We start from the raw sequence: 16776 nt of genomic DNA, 5'->3' as shown, positions 1-16776 counted from the left end.
ACTTGAAAGCATCTTTTCCACCAATGTTTTCCAGGCAGTGTCTGCAGGTTTTACCAACTTCCCAAGGTTAACTCATTGCTGAAAGCCTGACTTGGTGCTGTCATTGGGGCCCAGGTCCTGGAACCACTCTACAGGTAGACTATCTTTGTACTTTGGTCATTTACCTCCCAGAATAGCAAGAGGACCAGCTAGCCTCAGGCTAAATCATTTTCTGTGTCGAGTAAACATAGCAGTGTTTTAAATGATCATTTCTTATAGATACCTCACGCCTGCTTCTCTAAAGTCTCCGGAGATGTGAAACGAGTGGGCATCAGCGTTGTGACCAACAGGGAGATTCTACTCCCGTGGCTTCAACGACTACCCTGACTCCAGTGATGCCTGCATTTGTATCATCTGATAGGACCTCCCCTCCTGAGCTCCTGACCCGTAAAACCAATTCCCTCCTCAGAGCCTCCACTGGGACCTCACAGGGCCTCTCAAACACAATATCCACAATGTATCCTCCCCACGATTCTGCTGCTTTTTCAGTGTTTGCTGCCTTGGAAGCTGCCTAAGTGAGGACACCAGAATGCTGAGAATCTTCCTTCTGGATGCCGTGTCTACTGGTTCTCCACTGTGCGCTCAGGTAAGCAGCACGGAGCCTACCTAGACGAGCTCGACAGATCTTCATGGAGTCATCTTTGGCCTCTGCTGCTTTAGCGTCGTCCACATTGAGTCTACTTCGCACCCTTGAAGGTGTCTGTCCCTCTTCATCCTCACTACCTGCACTCCAGTCCTCACTTGCTCCCTGCCACCTGCCTCCTTCCTGCACTGCCTTCCACTTGGGCCCACATGCACACTCTGGTCCCTCCTTCCTACTCCCCAGCCTCCTCCTGTTATCCGGAGCCTCACCTCCTCTGTTGCCTCACTGGCCCCATGACCTCCTCTGACCGTCCTTCCTGCTGCAGGGCCTCCAGGCAGGCTGTTGGCTTTGCCGCAAGTCCCACCCTACTCCTGCCCCATGGTTGACTCCTGCTCTCCTTTGTTCCTGGCCTAAGTGCTTCTGGCACGGGAACCCTGGCCCGGGCACTAAGACTGGGGCAGTTTCCCTAGCTCTGCACTGCCAGAGTGTCTGGTTCTTTGCGGCTGTTACCATTTAAGTGCAGTAAGCGTGTGAGCTGTCAGAAGTGCGTTTTTCTCCATAGATACTGTCCTCGGGGGCCGGCGCGTGTCTTTCTGGATGGCCACCATGTCTCCAGTATTGAGCCCAGTGCCCCATGCACAAAAGGCACTAGGTAAGGGGGTGCTGAATGAATGAGTGACTGGACACTGGTAGGCCACCGGGCCTTCCCTTCCAGGCTGAACCACCTCGGTTCCTTACGGGGCTTATTATCAGTTCCCTGCTCTCTGGCGAGTCCTCGCCTTGTCCTCAGTGACCAGGGTCGCTGTCTCTAACCATCTGGATGCGCTTTCACGTGTTTGACAACTGTCAACTACAGTAGAAAAGCTTCTGTCACACACTAATGAAACTTAAAAACACCTGGAAAAACCCTGATTTTAGTGCCAGATGATGGGTGTTCAGAACCCCTTTGGGTCTGAGTGAACCTGTCTGAGGTGGTGGGAATCCTGGACTTGGCTCTCTGAGGGGTCTGGGGCTGAAGCTGGGGGGTAAGAGCCGCAGAAAGACAAGGTGGCCAGAGGCCTTGGAGCATTCACAGCCAAACGAAGTGGAAAATCCTTTTTTTTTTTAACCAGACTGGGATGGAAGCAGGTGACTGGATAGCAATCATTCCACCTCACTGGTCTTCTTTAGAGTAAGGTTAACAACCGTCCATGTTTTAAGTAAGAGAAAGGAGAGAGCTGCGGATTTATTCAGTTATCAAAGTTTGTCCACAAGACAACAAAAGATCCCACCCCTGCTGGACCGGTTTTGTTCTTTCTCTTCCTACCATAAGTATTTCTGGAGTTTCCTATGTGCCTGGCGTGGTCCTTAGTGCTGGGGCTACCATAGTGAATGCAACCTCCTGCTCTCAGGGGGCCTGCAGGCTAGCTTGGGAAGGAGATAAAATAAACGAATGGCCATTATATATGTCAGACAGCGACCAGTGCTATAAAGAAGAATAAGATGGGCTACAAGCACAGATTTTGTGGGTTCTTCAAGTCACACTAAGGACTCCGGATCCCACCTGGGTGTGGCGGGAAGCCACTGGGGCCTGTGAGCATCCTCTACCTCACCCTCTGCTTGTCTTTAAAACATGGAAATAACGCGTTATTACCTAGAGAATGATCTGTGATGAGCCAGAGCGTGAAAAGCATTTTGACTTTTCAAAACTCTTGAAAAGCATCATGACATTTCAAGGCCTGTGGGTGTCTATTAGCAATTAGGTAGATCAGCGGTCCCCAACATTTTTGGCACCAGGGACCAGTTTCGTGGAAGACAATTTTTCCACGGACTGGGGTGCGGGAGGGGGGATAGTTCAGGCGGCAACGCCAGCGATGGGGGAGCGGCAGGTGAAGCTTCGCTCGCTCGCCCGCTGCTCACCTCCTGCTGTGCGGTCCGGTTCCTAACAGGCCGCAGACTGATACCGGTCTGGGGGTTGGGGGCCCCTGGGGTAGATGATGTGCCTATTGTCACTTCTGTCATCATGTTTACTTAACTTGTGGCTCTAGTCACATTTGTGCTATTTATCACACTTTTCACATTTGGGTACAAATCATCTCAGAAACAAGGGAGTGAAACTTACCTAGCATACTCCAACACTCTGTAAAGCTCAAACATTTCTACGAGAAATGAATGATCTTTTCTGAGTTTATTCTTCCCTGATGCTTTTCCTTTCTTTCCAGCATTTCTCTTTGCTGTAGGCTTTTCCTCAGTCTCCCTCTCACTAATTCCAAGTGTGTTAGAGGCCTAAGTGCTGTAGACCCTTCTCTCTGCTGATTCCCTGGGGGAACGTGCCCGCTCTCACGACTAACCCTGCCCGGCATCTCTGTGTGAACTGGGCGGGAAACACTGGACAGACTCTGTCTTTCATCTGAAGTCTTGGTTCTCAATTTGCAAACGTCTAAGGGACAAAGCCTCTAGGATGTCCTGCCTTTATCTCAAAGGTGGCAACTACAAATCTGAATTTATTTTTCATTAAATCATTTTACTATGAATAAGACAGTTTGTTATAAAAGAAATTCTTGTAGGTGGAAAATTTTACTACATGACTGACAAAGTTGATTCTCACTTTAATATTCTAGGATGCAAATGGAGTTCCTTTCTACTATCCCTTTTCTGGGGGTCAGATTCCTACTTTGCCAGGCTTCAAGGTGAAAAACCTGAAAGCTGGTTGGGACTTCTCCCTCTCCTTAAACCCAATATCCAATCCAACAACAAGGCCTCTTGTTTCCCTCTTTGACGAGTCTCTCAAACTTTCCCTTTCCTGTTTAAGTTCTCTGCCAAAACCTGATTTGGGACCTCATCCCTCTGGTCCTCCAGCCAGGGTGCCCTGCCTTCAGCTCATTGTCTTTCCAATTAATCCTTTTAAACCTCAGCTTCCTAACGTCCACACCTGCCTCCCCGGCAACCATACAGTGCGTTCCCTACTGCATTAAGCCAAAATCCCCCACCCAGTTTTCTAGGACCCACATATCTATTCAACTCTGGTTCTTGCTGCCCCAAACACACAGTTACTCTAGCCTAGTTTGCTTTCCTGTAACCTGTACCCTGCACTCCGCATAACCGTGAACTTGCCTCTTCTACATTAACATACCCTAAATGTCATCTCTCCCTCCGCCTGCTTAGCTAAAGCCTGCTCAGCTCAAGTCCCACCTGCCTCATCAAGTCACCTGTGACTACTCCAGCCTTCATCGTTCTCACCAGTGCTCTTGGGAATCAGTGCTATAAACAACAGTTTAATGCTTGACAATAGTAGCTCCCACAATAGCTAAACATATATTGAGTGCTTGCTAAGTGTCAGGCGTCATGCTAAGTGCTTTACACATACGAGGCAGATACCAATAAGGTCCTGTTCTACAGATGAGAAAACTGAACAGAGGTAAAACGATATGCCAGAGGATGCATGTAAATGGTGGAACTGGGATTGGAGCCAAGGGAGTCTGGCTCCAGACCCCAAACACCCAACCACTACTGCCACGTCCGTGTTTCCAACACGTCTCTCTACTAGTTATTTCGTCTTTCCTTAAATAACTGTGGAACAAATAATTATTTTCACCCTTACAGTTACAGGAAGAAAATCCTTCTGACCACACTCCAGGACAGTCTAACTGAAGGCTTGGTTTTTAAGTGAAAACAGGGTGACCAGCTACATTCATTAGGTCAGCACGGCTCATCCCAACCCCCAGGTCCCAATCAAGTTAATGAAGGTCCTTTATCCCCAGGGGCCAGGCAATCTGCTTTCTTCTGCCTTAAACAGAAACAGTCTCACTTGATTCAGTTACTTACAGTACTTTATGCATCTTGGTGCATTAAGGCGACGGCAGCAGCATTTCAAATGCTCAAACGAAGGCTGCAGAGCCTTTCACTCTCAGGTCCGCCTCCTGGACTAAGCGTGTGGAAGTCAGCCAGGAAACGGGGAGCAAATATTCTTTGTGATAATGCAAAGACGTCAAATTGTGGGCTGGGCTGGCGTGGCCATTTGTGGGAGGCCAGGGCAGTCACCTAGGAGAGGGGCTCCAGCGGCAGGCAGACCTGGGTACGCACACTGGCTTTGTTGGGTGACCATTTAAAAGCCCCCTCAGTCTCAGTCTCCTTGTCTGTAAACTGGGGATGATGATAACCTCATGAGGTTGTGATGAGAATTTAAAGGGCTCGGCACAGTACCTGGCGCCTCATTATACCTAAATAAATGCCACCTATTATTTTATTTGGATCTTAATGCAAAGGCACTGAGTTGCATCAGGCCAGCCAAAGCTCTCCAAACTTCAAGGGAGGGAAGGAGGATGAGGAAAACCCAATGCACTCAGCAACCAATCACTGAGAACTTACTCAGCTTCCAGTGAGTCCCCAGCACAGTGGGAGTCACCTCCTGCCCTAGGACATTCCAGGCAGCTGTGGGACAGAGCTCACAGGCAAACCCAACAGAAAGCTTAAATTGTGGTGCCGGCTTTAGGAACAAGAGGACTCAGGAGAGAGGGGAAAGAGGAAGTACCCAGGGACTGGGGGCTTGGGTAGAGGCGGCCACATGAGAACGCTGCAATGTGACCCTTGGTTCTTCCTGGGGCTCCAGGAAGGGGCCAGGAGAGGCCTGGGGTGGGGGTGGGGGTGGGGGCGCGGGCGGTGGGTAGCTCACATCACTGGCTCTTCCTGGATTCCTGGACTGTCAAGCCTTTCTCTCTCTCTCTCTCTCTTTTTTTTCCATGGTGACCAGGCCAATTCCACAGCCCTGAAAATATCCCCTATGGCTAAAACCTGGGCCAAGGTGGAGAAGGCAAAGCCAGCAGAGCGTAAAAGCAGCCAAGTCCTCCCTACAGAGAACGGAAGCAGTACCCTCACAGCATCTGCAAGGAGGAAAGGCACTAACATCAACAACAGACACTGTTCTTCTGCACCACACATCCATCCAGAAGCCTCTTTAGTTATGAAGCCTCAAACTCTGCAAATTATTACATCCAGGATTAAATAATGTGAAGTACTTCAACTTTAAAGTTATCCTGGAGAATAAAAGAAACCATGAACTACGCCAATAACAGGAAGCTGATTATATTGGTGGGGGGGGGGAAAGGAGGGGTGACAAGGCAGGACTAGGGCAGGATATCCTGTGAAGGAGGTAAAGCTGATCTGACCTGGAACTTTGCGGTTATTCAAACAAAAACAATGATTTCAAACCCAATAAAACTTGGCAAAGCAAAACTCAGAATTTTCACACTAGGCCAAAGGAATGACTTTGGAATTTCCCAAACATGTCTGGAGTAATACAACTGTGTGTTTTCCAGTTATTCCTGGTGACACACTCTGTTGCAATTTCTACTTTAGGTTCATAAGGTTTTAGCACCACGTTTTTAAAAAAAAATAAACGAAAAGTAAATGGTACAATGGATTGAGATGATATTCCATCTGAAATGCATAACGGCGAGCAAGCAGTCTGAGAAGGAAGGAGGTGGGGAGTAGGGAGGAGTGCTGTCCCCCCTGGGGATGTGGGTGGAGGAGGACCACGTTCGGCTAAGGAAGACAAGAACCCAGGACCAGAGGCAGGGCCTGAACACGCTGCAAACACGAGGGTTGACTAGCCAGGCATGGATCCCAAGTCTAGTGTGGCTGAATTCGTGGAAGGAATATTCAGGCTGAGAGGGATGAGCCAAGTCCCAAGGGGAGCCCCAAATCGAGGACCAGACAGGAAGGAGTAGATGGTCCATCAGCGGGTATTAAAAGCCTAATCAGGACAACTAGAGGACAGAGGGGAGCAAACCCAGCACCCGGGAGAATGGGGGATGAGGCTGGAGGCAAGGCACTGGTCCTGGAGTCTTGCAGTTGAGGAAGGACAGGCAGGCAGGTAAACTGTGGAGGGGCAGAAGTGCCTTACATGGAGGAGAACAGAAAGCAGGCTGTGACATTTCTTCTACAAATCTATGGGGGAGCCAGAAGGGGAGGGGAGGAGCTCGGGCTGCTTGCCTTTTTTCCCCATCACCCTCCTCCCCAATGGTGACCAATGACAACCCAGGATAACTCTCACTTGCAACACAAAAGTAAAGAATGAAATTAACTAGCATCTCCTGAAATCATGGGTGTTTGGTCCCTGTGCTCTCAGGAAGGAGATCTAAGACTCATCAGGAAGACTTTGCCTGGGACTTCCCTGGCGGTCCAGTGGTTAAGACTCTGTGCTTCCACTGCAGGGGGCACGGGTTCGATCCCTGGTTGGGGAACTAAGGTCCCGCATGCTGCGCAGTATGGCCAAAAAGAAAAAAGTAAAAAAAAAAAGACTCTGTCTGAAGTACCAACTGTGTGTGTGTGTGTGGGGGGGGGCGGTATTTGTGGAAGTTGCTATCTTGGGTGGAATTGAGGAAAGGAGGAGCCCTGCTTGCTGTTCTAAAACACCAAAGTGCTGAATAATTCCAATTATCCTTCAGCAAAAGCAGAACAAAAACTCTGATTCATAGCGTGAGTACGATGGACACCACACTTGTGATCTTTTATCCAGAACAAAAGGTAAGAAAGCTGCGTGTAGGGCTCTGGAACCATCTGTATGCTGCTGTTCAGGGCGGTGAGAATTCAGAGCGAAGTGAAAAACGGATGTCTGGGGTTTAGCTCAACACAGAAATCACCTCCAGAATCCAGTCACCCCCAGGAGGGGCACTGGGCCTGGGTCAGTCTGACATCATGTCACAAAGTCTGCTAGGCAGCAAGGAAAAGCACTGGGGTTGGAGATACTGCTTGGGAACAGCTGGTGGTCACACTGAGGGTCTGGTTGGGAGTCACGAAGGAATGGAAGGAAGAGACGATGTACAGAAGACAATAACCACTTTGGGTTGCTTTTCCACACCACTCCCCCCGCCCCCCCCCCCCCCCCCCCCGCCCGTGCCTCTCCCGTGGGGAGACCAGCCCCATGCTGCTGTGCACTCTCCTTCAAAACATGGGACAGTTTTCACTCGCACTGTCTGTCCCTGATTATCAGGATGATACAAATGCAGGAGTTCCTTCTGCCAGCAAGGCAAGACAAGGAAGCCAAGTGACATTTTTGATGTTTGCTGGCAGTATGTAGCTCCTATTTACACACTTTAAAATCACAGAGGGTGACCATCTGCTTCCTTCTTGACGATTACTAAGAAACATGGGTGCGCAGACCAAGGACTTGCTCTGACCGCTCAGAAACAACTGCCCAATTGCTTTGCTCAAGGCAGCACAAAGGAGAGAGAGACCCACACGGAATACAAAACGTGACCGCCCGGTTCAGAGAAAGGGGAAAGGTATTCAGACAAGCGGCTCTCAGTGACCAGGGCTTACAGCAGGCCCATCTGTCCCCCACCCCCCGGCCCCCAGGAGCAGAGTCAGGGGGCAGCCGGACTATGCGGATGGAGGGAATGAGTCCACCTCCTCCGTGCAAACACTTTTAATTTGAAAAGAAAGAGCGGGGGAGGAAGGGGTGAATTTTCTTTTCCTTTTAGTCTTTGGCTTCCACACGTCCTTTCTCCGAGGATAACACGGTCTGCACCACCCACGTGCCTCTCCCTGGCAGTGTGACCCGCTCCCCCCTGCGCTTAACCTGGCCCCGGGGCTCCGCTGTGACCGCGCATGTAAACAAAGCATCCCTCTCGGAAAAGCCGGTGGAAGCCCGGGTGCGCGGTGGAATACAAATGAAGGCCCTCTCCGCCCATGACGGCGGTGCACCAAACTCGGGATCGGGGAGGCTTGATTGGAACCAGGCTCGGCTCAGGCATGCAGCCCTCCGCTCAGCAGCAAGGAGGGCTGGAACCTGGCCGAGGGCAGGACGTTCTGCGGGGGAGCCCCGGGCTCTCAGCAGACACCCCCGTGACCAGCACCCCTGACCGTGGCACGGGCGGCGGCGTGGTCAGTTCAAACAGAAGAGCTTCCTGCTCAGCGCTTAAAACAATGGCTGCACTGGAAAGGGGTCTGCTTTTCGTCAAAGGATGATTTGCTTCTCTAGCATGGGAAGAATTAGATTAAATTCAATAATTAAAAGGGTTTCTTCCCCTCCTCCCCTGACATTTGCTGTTCAGGTCACAGCACAGTGTGTGGGAACTGCAGTGCTGTTGTTGACAGAGAACAAGAAACGCATGTGCCGACGGGGGCAGAGGGAGGGCATCTCATGGCGAGATCAGCCTTGATCTGCCACCGGATTACAGGGGCCTCAGAAGAGGCTGATTAATAATTCTGCAGGAGCCCTTGAGCTGGAAAGCTGGCGTTCTGAGTCTGATAATCCCCAGTCACTGCGATACAAAGGAAGGACAGGAATTGAATTCACAGTTCTGAATTGTGAAATTCAAAATTTGAAAGAAACAGGGATCCACTTCTTCCTGACCGTGTTTCTCAACCTAGCTGCCTGCTTGTTTGTGTTAAATGGCTACTGTGCTTTTTGAATCCAAAATCTGATTATATTTAATTAGTACAGGCATCTGGGATTTCTAATACACAAAGAGTTATTAAAGTAACAAATCTTTCTAAAATATGTTCTCCATGAAAGAATGTGTTAATTTATGCAGTAACAATATTTTAACATGAAATAATTAACATGAAAACCGCAACAATTATGAATTCTTTGCAGTCAAATTTATACGTGAATTTTCCTCCAGATAATAATCTATTCAATTTAAACCCTCAATACTGGGAGCATTTGAACAGATATGTTTTTCTTTTATTTAATACACAAACCTTAACCTACAGCAAGTTTTATACAAAGTCCTAAATGCCCCTGTTTTTACATACATTCCAAAGATCCAAAGATTAAATCGCCTTGACATTTGCTTTCTCAACAATGATCCTGTCGTTAACTTAGACCTTAAAACAAACAAAAAACCCCAAATACAGAGCAACTCTAAGTTCCTGTCTTTGTGATGATTCAAATCAGGAGAGGAAAGGGTTAAATAGGCAGGTCCTTCATGTGGGAGACCCTATGGAGGGGGTCAGGAAAGGCCAAGAGGGGTGTGTGTGTGGAGACAGAGAGACAGACACAGAGACAGAGGAGGGAGAGAAGGAAGGAAGGAAGGAAGGAAGGAGGGAGAGAGGGAGTACTATCACTCCACTGGATCAACAGTAGTGATGTTACTATTGGTACCTCTACTAACTAAAATTATACAACTATCAGCTCAGCATCTGCTTTGTGCTAAGTGTTTTATGTATATTCTCAGGGAAGTATACAACAATTCTCTGATGAAGGTAACTATTATTATCCCTGTTCTCAGAGGAGGAAATAAAGGCTTAGAGAGGTTAAGTAACTCGTCCAAAGCCTCACAGCTAATTAGCAGTGATGGGTGTTTAGACTTGACAAGATTAAAAACAACAGTGGCAAGAAGGCAGGGACAGTTCTCAACAGAGAAGGCAAATCTGCTGGAGAAGATGGTGAGTAGACCACCGGCTCCCAGCTGTGTGGTCAGAGGGGCCCTTGGGCATGTAGGTAGTATGAAATGGTGACTGCCCAGATAAATAGAATTGGCTGTAAAATAATGAAATAATATATTTTTTCTCTTACAAGGTTGATTTTTCTTTACTGATCGCTGATAGCTTTTTCCTTAAAAATCTTTTTTAGGTAAGAAAATAAAGACCCCTTTCAAGGAAAATTTACATCAAACACAAAAACTTCAGGTTATAAGAATGGTTTTTACATTTCACAACCCTCCAACGACTTTTATAGAGAGCCCATTTAATTCTCACACTAATTATGTGAGGTTATTATTTTTATTACCTCCATTTTACAGATGCTAAAAAATGAGGTTGAAAAAGGTTAAGTGATTTGCCTGGGGACACACCAACCTTGTAAGTGGGAGCTAGTTCAGACTCGGGCTTCCTGACTGCCAACCACAGCTTCCTCAGCCTCATCAGGAGGCTGCCTTAGCAGCCTACAGGGAAGTACACCACCAGGAAACAACACAGTGACTGTGTATTCTATCTTTAAAGATACAGCCACAAAACCTGCTGGGTGGCATAGACCTGTCCTAAGACCAACAATTCCACTGCAGGGAACATACCCAGGAGATAGGAGGACATGACCGCCACCACGGCAGCTAAATTCATAAAGACCCTCAGTTAGAAATACCAGTAGAATGGATACACGGATCTATCTGTACAATGGAATACTACTCAGCAATGAAAAGGAAAGAACTACTGTTATGTGCAGCAACATGGATAAATCTCACTGACCTGATGAGAAAGAAACTAGACGCCAAAGAGTAATACTGTATGATTTGTTTATATGAAGTTCAGTTACAGGAAAAAGGAATCTCCGGTGATAGAGGTGAGACAGTGGCTACCACGTGGAGTGGTGACTGGTTGAAGGGGATGAGGAGGTCCTTAGGGGGCTGGCAGTGTCTGTGTCTTCATCTGTGGCTGGTTTCAGGGGCACATATGTATGTTCACTGAGTTGTACATTTCAGACTTATTAATTTTATTGTATGTATAGTATGGCTCAATAAAAAAAAGTAATCAATGTCCACGAAAGCAAGCCATTCTGATACATAAGCCAGGTCTATCTGAGCTTGTTATGTTTAAATCAACATTAGTCAGCACGGAGCCTCCTGAAAACTCATGAAGAAAGTGTCAAGAATTCTCCCATGGTCTGTGTGAGCTCTGGAGGAACTGATGGCTGGAGGGGCTGTGGTCAGACCTCAGGGGAGGGTGCAGGCGGCTTGGGGGTGAGAGGCCACGGTCAGCTGAAGGGTGGTGCCGTGGTGGGGAGGGCTGGGAGGTGAGGCCCCATGGCAGTGGCAGCAGGTGAAGGCACCCCGACTGACCTCTCTGGGCTTGGGCACCAGGCTGGGACATACTGCTCCAGCCACCTCAAGCTCTACAAATCCCAAGCCAAATTCACCCTCGTTCTTTGAAAATAAGACCTTCTTCCCAACCCACTCATTCCTGTTGTTGGCAACTTTATCCTCGTGATTACGCACATGTGACCACCAGGGAATTACCTTTGATCGCTCTCGCCCTTTCCAGAATGGTGTTTGAGCCTTTCCATGTGTCTACAGCCCATTTTCCCATCTGTTTATCCCCCAAGAACTTAGTCTTGTCCAGGATATGACAACAAAAGTCCTTTTCGTTTACCAGTCGCTATGTGCTGGGCACTGCGCCAAACAATTTACATGTGCTGTTTCACTTAATCTTTGCAAAAATTAAAGCACAAAGCAGGAAGAGTATATTTGCACTTTACAGATAAGCAAGCTGAGGTGTGGAAACGTTAAGTAACTTGCCCAAGGCCCCAGAGCTGGTGGATGGTAGGGCTGGGTTTCAAATCTGGTTCTACCCCAGGCTTGCTGCCTGCCCCTGTGCAGTCTTTGGCTTCTTTCTATCTGCAGCTCCTAGCAAAGCCCTTTCACTTTGAAAGGCGCTCAAATAACTAATTTTGTCATTGCTCAGAGATCCTGATTGGACAGAACGTAACAAGAGTTTGTGACTAAAGAAGATCTAGCTGCTGTCACTGGGGGACACGCAGAGGTAGCAGAGAATGAACGATACCAAAGGACTTCTAGCGACCTCCAGAACGCTGTCGGCCGAGGACCACCCCCCTAGGTTTTGGGTCTGGTCTTGACCTTCTCCCTGACACGGGGCTGCTGCTTACAGTCCAGTGGGGCAGGGAGGAGGAAAGGAACAGAGGAGGCGCAGTTTAACCCAGGTCCCAATTCCAGCTCTGCTGGTGCCCGGGGGAAATGAAAGCTCATCCACTCAGGGGGGCGACAGACATTTCCGTGTGCCTCGCATGGGAACCTCACAACTGTGCTGAGAAACAATGGTCACCCACAGTCCTAAAATACCTGTGATTGGCACACGCTTCTGAACACTGCCCACACTTCCATAATCAAGATGCGGCCTGGCTGTGGCCTGTGGGGAACATAAAACCTGATGTGCAAATATCTTCAGGCACGTGGAGCAGCTGTCTGGAGGAACTGACTAATCCTCCGCAGAAACTTCAGCGTGAAGCACGCGTGCCATCTGCAGAGCACACCAGCAGCTACACATCAGGCCCTGCCTGCCTCGTAAAGTGGCCCGGGCAGGGCAGACCCTCGGGAGGCATTTTGTAAACAGCTGGGCTGTCTCAGAGCTGGCAAATGAAGGCCTTCCAACTCCCTCACACATGCACTTTAGAAGTGCCCCTTAAAAACCTTCTCCATAAAGGGGAAAAAGGAGCTTATGACTAACCTTCTCAATTTTTATTTTCTGTTCTTTTAATCACTGTCTTGATGAGAGACAGCATAGCTTAAGAGGGCAGATGCGATAGGGCCAGCCATACCTGGATTCAAATCCTGCCTCTGCCCTTTTACTAGCTGTGTGACTTTGTACACGTTACTTAACCCCTCTGAGCCTGTTTCTATCTTTCCCGCTCGGGCCTGGCACTGGGTAGGTATCCTGTAAACGCCCCTGCTTCTTCTTTTTCCTCCGTTGCAGCATTTCTTTTATTCTCCTTGAAAATCCCGGGGCCCCAGTCTTTCTTTTTTTCCCCCCCGGTTCAGTTCTCCAGTTCATTTACTTCTTCTTACTTATCTCCTTCCAGTGTTTGGCATGGATGGGAAGATACTTGTAAAAGGGAAGAGAGAAGAAAAAAGAATTTTAAGAGGGAAGGGTGGAGGATTCTATTTGGAAATTAAGGGTGTGAAGCTGACCCTCTGAAGGGCGTCAGGACAGCATCTGGGAAGTGATGGTGGAGGTGAGGAAGCCACCAGAAAGGCAGTCAGGACAGCTCTCCAGGGAGGAAGGCAGGATGGCCAGGGCTGAGGGTGGCCCCGCGGGCCCTGCCTCACAGCAGCAGCACACTGTGAGGGCACAGCCTCGAGGGGCTCCTGACATGCCTGCCCCCGGACTCCAATCACCCAGGGCCACAGCCAGGGGCATCTCACCCCGTGAACTAAACACCAGCCCTGTCAACAGCATCCCTGCCAGCATGCTTGGGCTCTGGCCCTGCAACCTTCTCAGTTATTGATGGTTCAAGGCTGTTAACAACACATTCTAGAGAGTCCAGAGCCCAGGAGAAGGGGAGAAACAAATCCTGAACTGCTCCCTCCAGCCCCAGAATTCCACTCACACACGGAACGATGCTGACACGACCCACTCCATTCCCACCCCTTCCTAAATCAAAGATTCATGTCTCGCAACCTTCACCTGCTCTCCTCTCCTTCCGGGTCCGTGAGCTGGGATCTCACAGGTTTGCCTCAGGGTAAACTCTCTCATTCAGGCCCAGGTCTCAGACCCAGGGGCACTTCAGACCCTCGTAGCTCATCTTGACTCAAGATCACATCCACATTCCTCTTTGGACTGTGGAGCCAATCAAAGCTGCCTGTGAGCCTTTGATTAGTGATATGGTACACCATCTGGCCATGCGCTGGTGTGTGTATGTGTGTGTGTGTGTGTGCACGCGCGCTGCTTGTTGTGTGGGCATTTGGCTCCAGGACAAGAACTGCCACGTGCTGGGGAAATTCAAATAGCCGAGCTGTCTGACCGACCTGTAATTTAGCCTTTGGACAGCATCTGTGCGAGGCAAGGTCTTAGTTTAGCGTTTTTCCTCATCACTTGAGACTGCTGAGAAGGATAAAAGGAGGGAAGAATTGGCATGAAATGAAAGAATTAAAAAAGAAGGAAAGAAAGAAGAAGAATGACAGAGGTGGCCATGATAACCTCTAGTAGAAAGCACTCCCCTGTAATCCACTCCGGTCACTGCTCAGCCTTGCTCGGAATGACTAGGTTTTGGTTAAAAACAGTAACAATGAAGGTGACCCCTTTCCTTCAGATACGAGCATTATCTTTTCCATGAGGAACCTACAATGACTGCACACTGCACATTTAGTTCCACACATTTATCCTTTGACCACTACGTGAGGTTCCAGGAAGAAAGGAAATAACGCCGGGAATTCCCTCCCCGGTATCTACTGCTCTAAAAGCATCTGAAAAGCTGTCCCACTGGAGTGGCTGCTGGTTTGAGATGTATTTTATGTAGAGGTTAATTCCTATAAATCTTTGGAGGAGGCAGGATGGAGGGGATGATTAAAGGAGGTGGAGCTTCTCCAGGGACTGAGTTATTCTCTTCTGTCGGCCCTCTACATCCCCTTTCTACTCGTCTTCTCCCTGCTCTGGACCCATCAGGACTCATCGATGGGCTCCTTTGACCGCTGGCTCTAGTGGGGTTTGGCAGAAGATCTGGAGGAAGGCTGAAGAGTGAGCTCGGCCACGCACCCCCCAGATCCGCCCCAGCTGCCCGTCTCCACCCGAGGGGGCCTCTCTGCACAGCTGCTCGTTCTTAGTTCTGGTGCTGTTACCAGCTCTGGGATGCCGCGTCATGCCCTGTCGGTTTTCCTAAACCCTGCCCGGGCCATTGTAAATAACTCCTTTGCTAAATTCTCCAATGAGCGGCACCTTCTGTTTTTGGCTGAGACCTCGATGGAGTGATGAGCTACTACTCGACTGCTCTCTTGGCCTTCCGCAGCCCTCTCCTCCCAAGGCAAAGTGCCTCGAGCCTGGGTGCAGGGAGGAGGGCGGCACGAGCCAGGAGGACATCAGCAGACGCTCACGCACCAAAAAGCAACATCTCGTTCACGCACTGAACCCACAACAGTCTCCCACCTGCAGAGCTGTCAGATTCCCACCAGATCAAGAAGGAAGAACCTAGCCAAAGAATGACAGTCCAAATATTTTCCAGAGGAAGGAAGGGAAGGAGGGAGGAAGGGCTGAGTGGGATGTGACCAGGAGCCTTCCTCATTCAAGTGCCCACCTTGTCTTGCTGTGTACTCATTGTCTTCGATCAACCTGGCCAATCCGAAGTCGGCGATCTTGCAAATTAGTCCATTCCCCACGAGAATGTTTGCTGACCGCAGGTCTCTGTGGATATAATTCATGCGCTCGATATACGCCATTCCCGCAGCAACCTGTGGAAACCGAGGAACACACGTTACATGTGGCTCCATGTACTCCCACGTCAGTAAATCTAAGGCAGGAATCGAGGTACCACAGGGCCTACCTGTGCTGCCATGTCCACAAGGTTTGGTAACTTCAGAGCTCTTCCTTCTCCATCTTTTAAGAAATCGAGTAAACTTCCTATGAGCAAAACATAAAACCATTTTGATTTCCTTTGAAAGATAAAAATTCCTGACGAAGGGCTGTATTTGGTTTTCTTATTAGAAGTAACGAGGTAATTAAATGAAATAGTTGCTATCGATTAAAAAAAAAAAGGTTTACACAAAAAAACAGGGCAGAAGAAAATCTATGCATTGGAAGGCGGCAGTTTTACCTTTTAAAAATAAACTATTGGGCTTCCCTGGTGGCGCAGTGGTTGAAAGTCCGCCTGCCGATGCAGGGGACACGGGTTCGTGCCCCGGTCCGGGAGGATCCCACATGCCGCGGAGCGGCTGGGCCCGTGAGCCATGGCCGCTGAGGCTGCGTGTCCGGAGGCTGTGCTCCACAACGGGAGAGGCCACAACAGTGAGAGGCCCGCGTACCGCAAAAAAAAAAAAAAAACAGCAACAAAAAAACAACTATGGTGGGACTTCCCTGGTGGTCCAGTGGGTAAGACTCCGAGCTCCGCATGCCACAACTACGAAGTCCTACAGATCCTGCATGCCACAACCAAAAACATGCCGCAACGAAGATCCCGCGTGCTGCAACTAAGACCTGGTGCAGCCAAAATAAATAAATAAAAACTTGATACATTTAAAGAAAAAACTATGGTGACTCCATTTCTAGGGACACCAGAAATGGGATTAAAACTAGAAAAAACAGGACTCAATTCCCTTTATGTCACAGGAGGGACATACTGAAAGGCTGCACCACTTCAATCTCATTCCCAATCAGCACCCCCAACAAGAGTGAAGTGGGGAAAAGAGCACCCAGCCGAGTGGTTCCCAAAATGTGGTCCTGGACCAGCAAGAATGGCAACCCCGGGGGAACTAGTTAGAAATGCAAACTCTCGGGTCCCACCCCACATCTACCGAATCAGAAACTTGGGAGTTCTGGCCTAGAAACTTGTATTTTAAGAAGCCTGTTAGGTGACCCTGATACAAAGTAAAGTTTAGAATCACTGGCCCAGCTTATTGACAGATTTTAAATCAAGAAAAGAGTATCTGAGGAATACAGGGTGGGGCAGGTAGCTCCCCACATTAGATCATGGCCATTCAGGCCTTAAAAGATATCTGAAACAAAACGGCTGG

General features: G+C 49.0%; 1 protein-coding gene across 5 annotated transcripts in view; it reads right to left on the bottom strand.

Moving 5' to 3' along the window:
* The window catches only part of FYN (FYN proto-oncogene, Src family tyrosine kinase), a 209973-nt gene that overhangs the window by 15615 nt on the left and 177582 nt on the right, over positions 1-16776 (bottom strand). For all 5 annotated transcript variants that reach the window (XM_027088377.1, XM_027088390.1, XM_027088395.1 and 2 more), the window contains 2 exons: positions 15591-15667; positions 15345-15498 (listed from right to left, as the gene is read on the bottom strand). In XM_027088377.1, coding sequence (XP_026944178.1) covers positions 15345-15498; positions 15591-15667 — 231 coding nt within the window. The remainder of the gene's footprint in view (positions 1-15344; positions 15499-15590; positions 15668-16776) is intronic.

This window comes from Aethalodelphis obliquidens, unplaced genomic scaffold (assembly GCF_003676395.1).
Source record: "Aethalodelphis obliquidens isolate GAN/ISIS:26980383/991018 unplaced genomic scaffold, ASM367639v1 scaffold3, whole genome shotgun sequence".
Lineage (NCBI taxonomy): Eukaryota > Metazoa > Chordata > Mammalia > Artiodactyla > Delphinidae > Aethalodelphis > Aethalodelphis obliquidens.
Note: the sequence above shows the minus strand (reverse complement) of the source record. Positions and strands in the feature narration are given on the sequence as shown.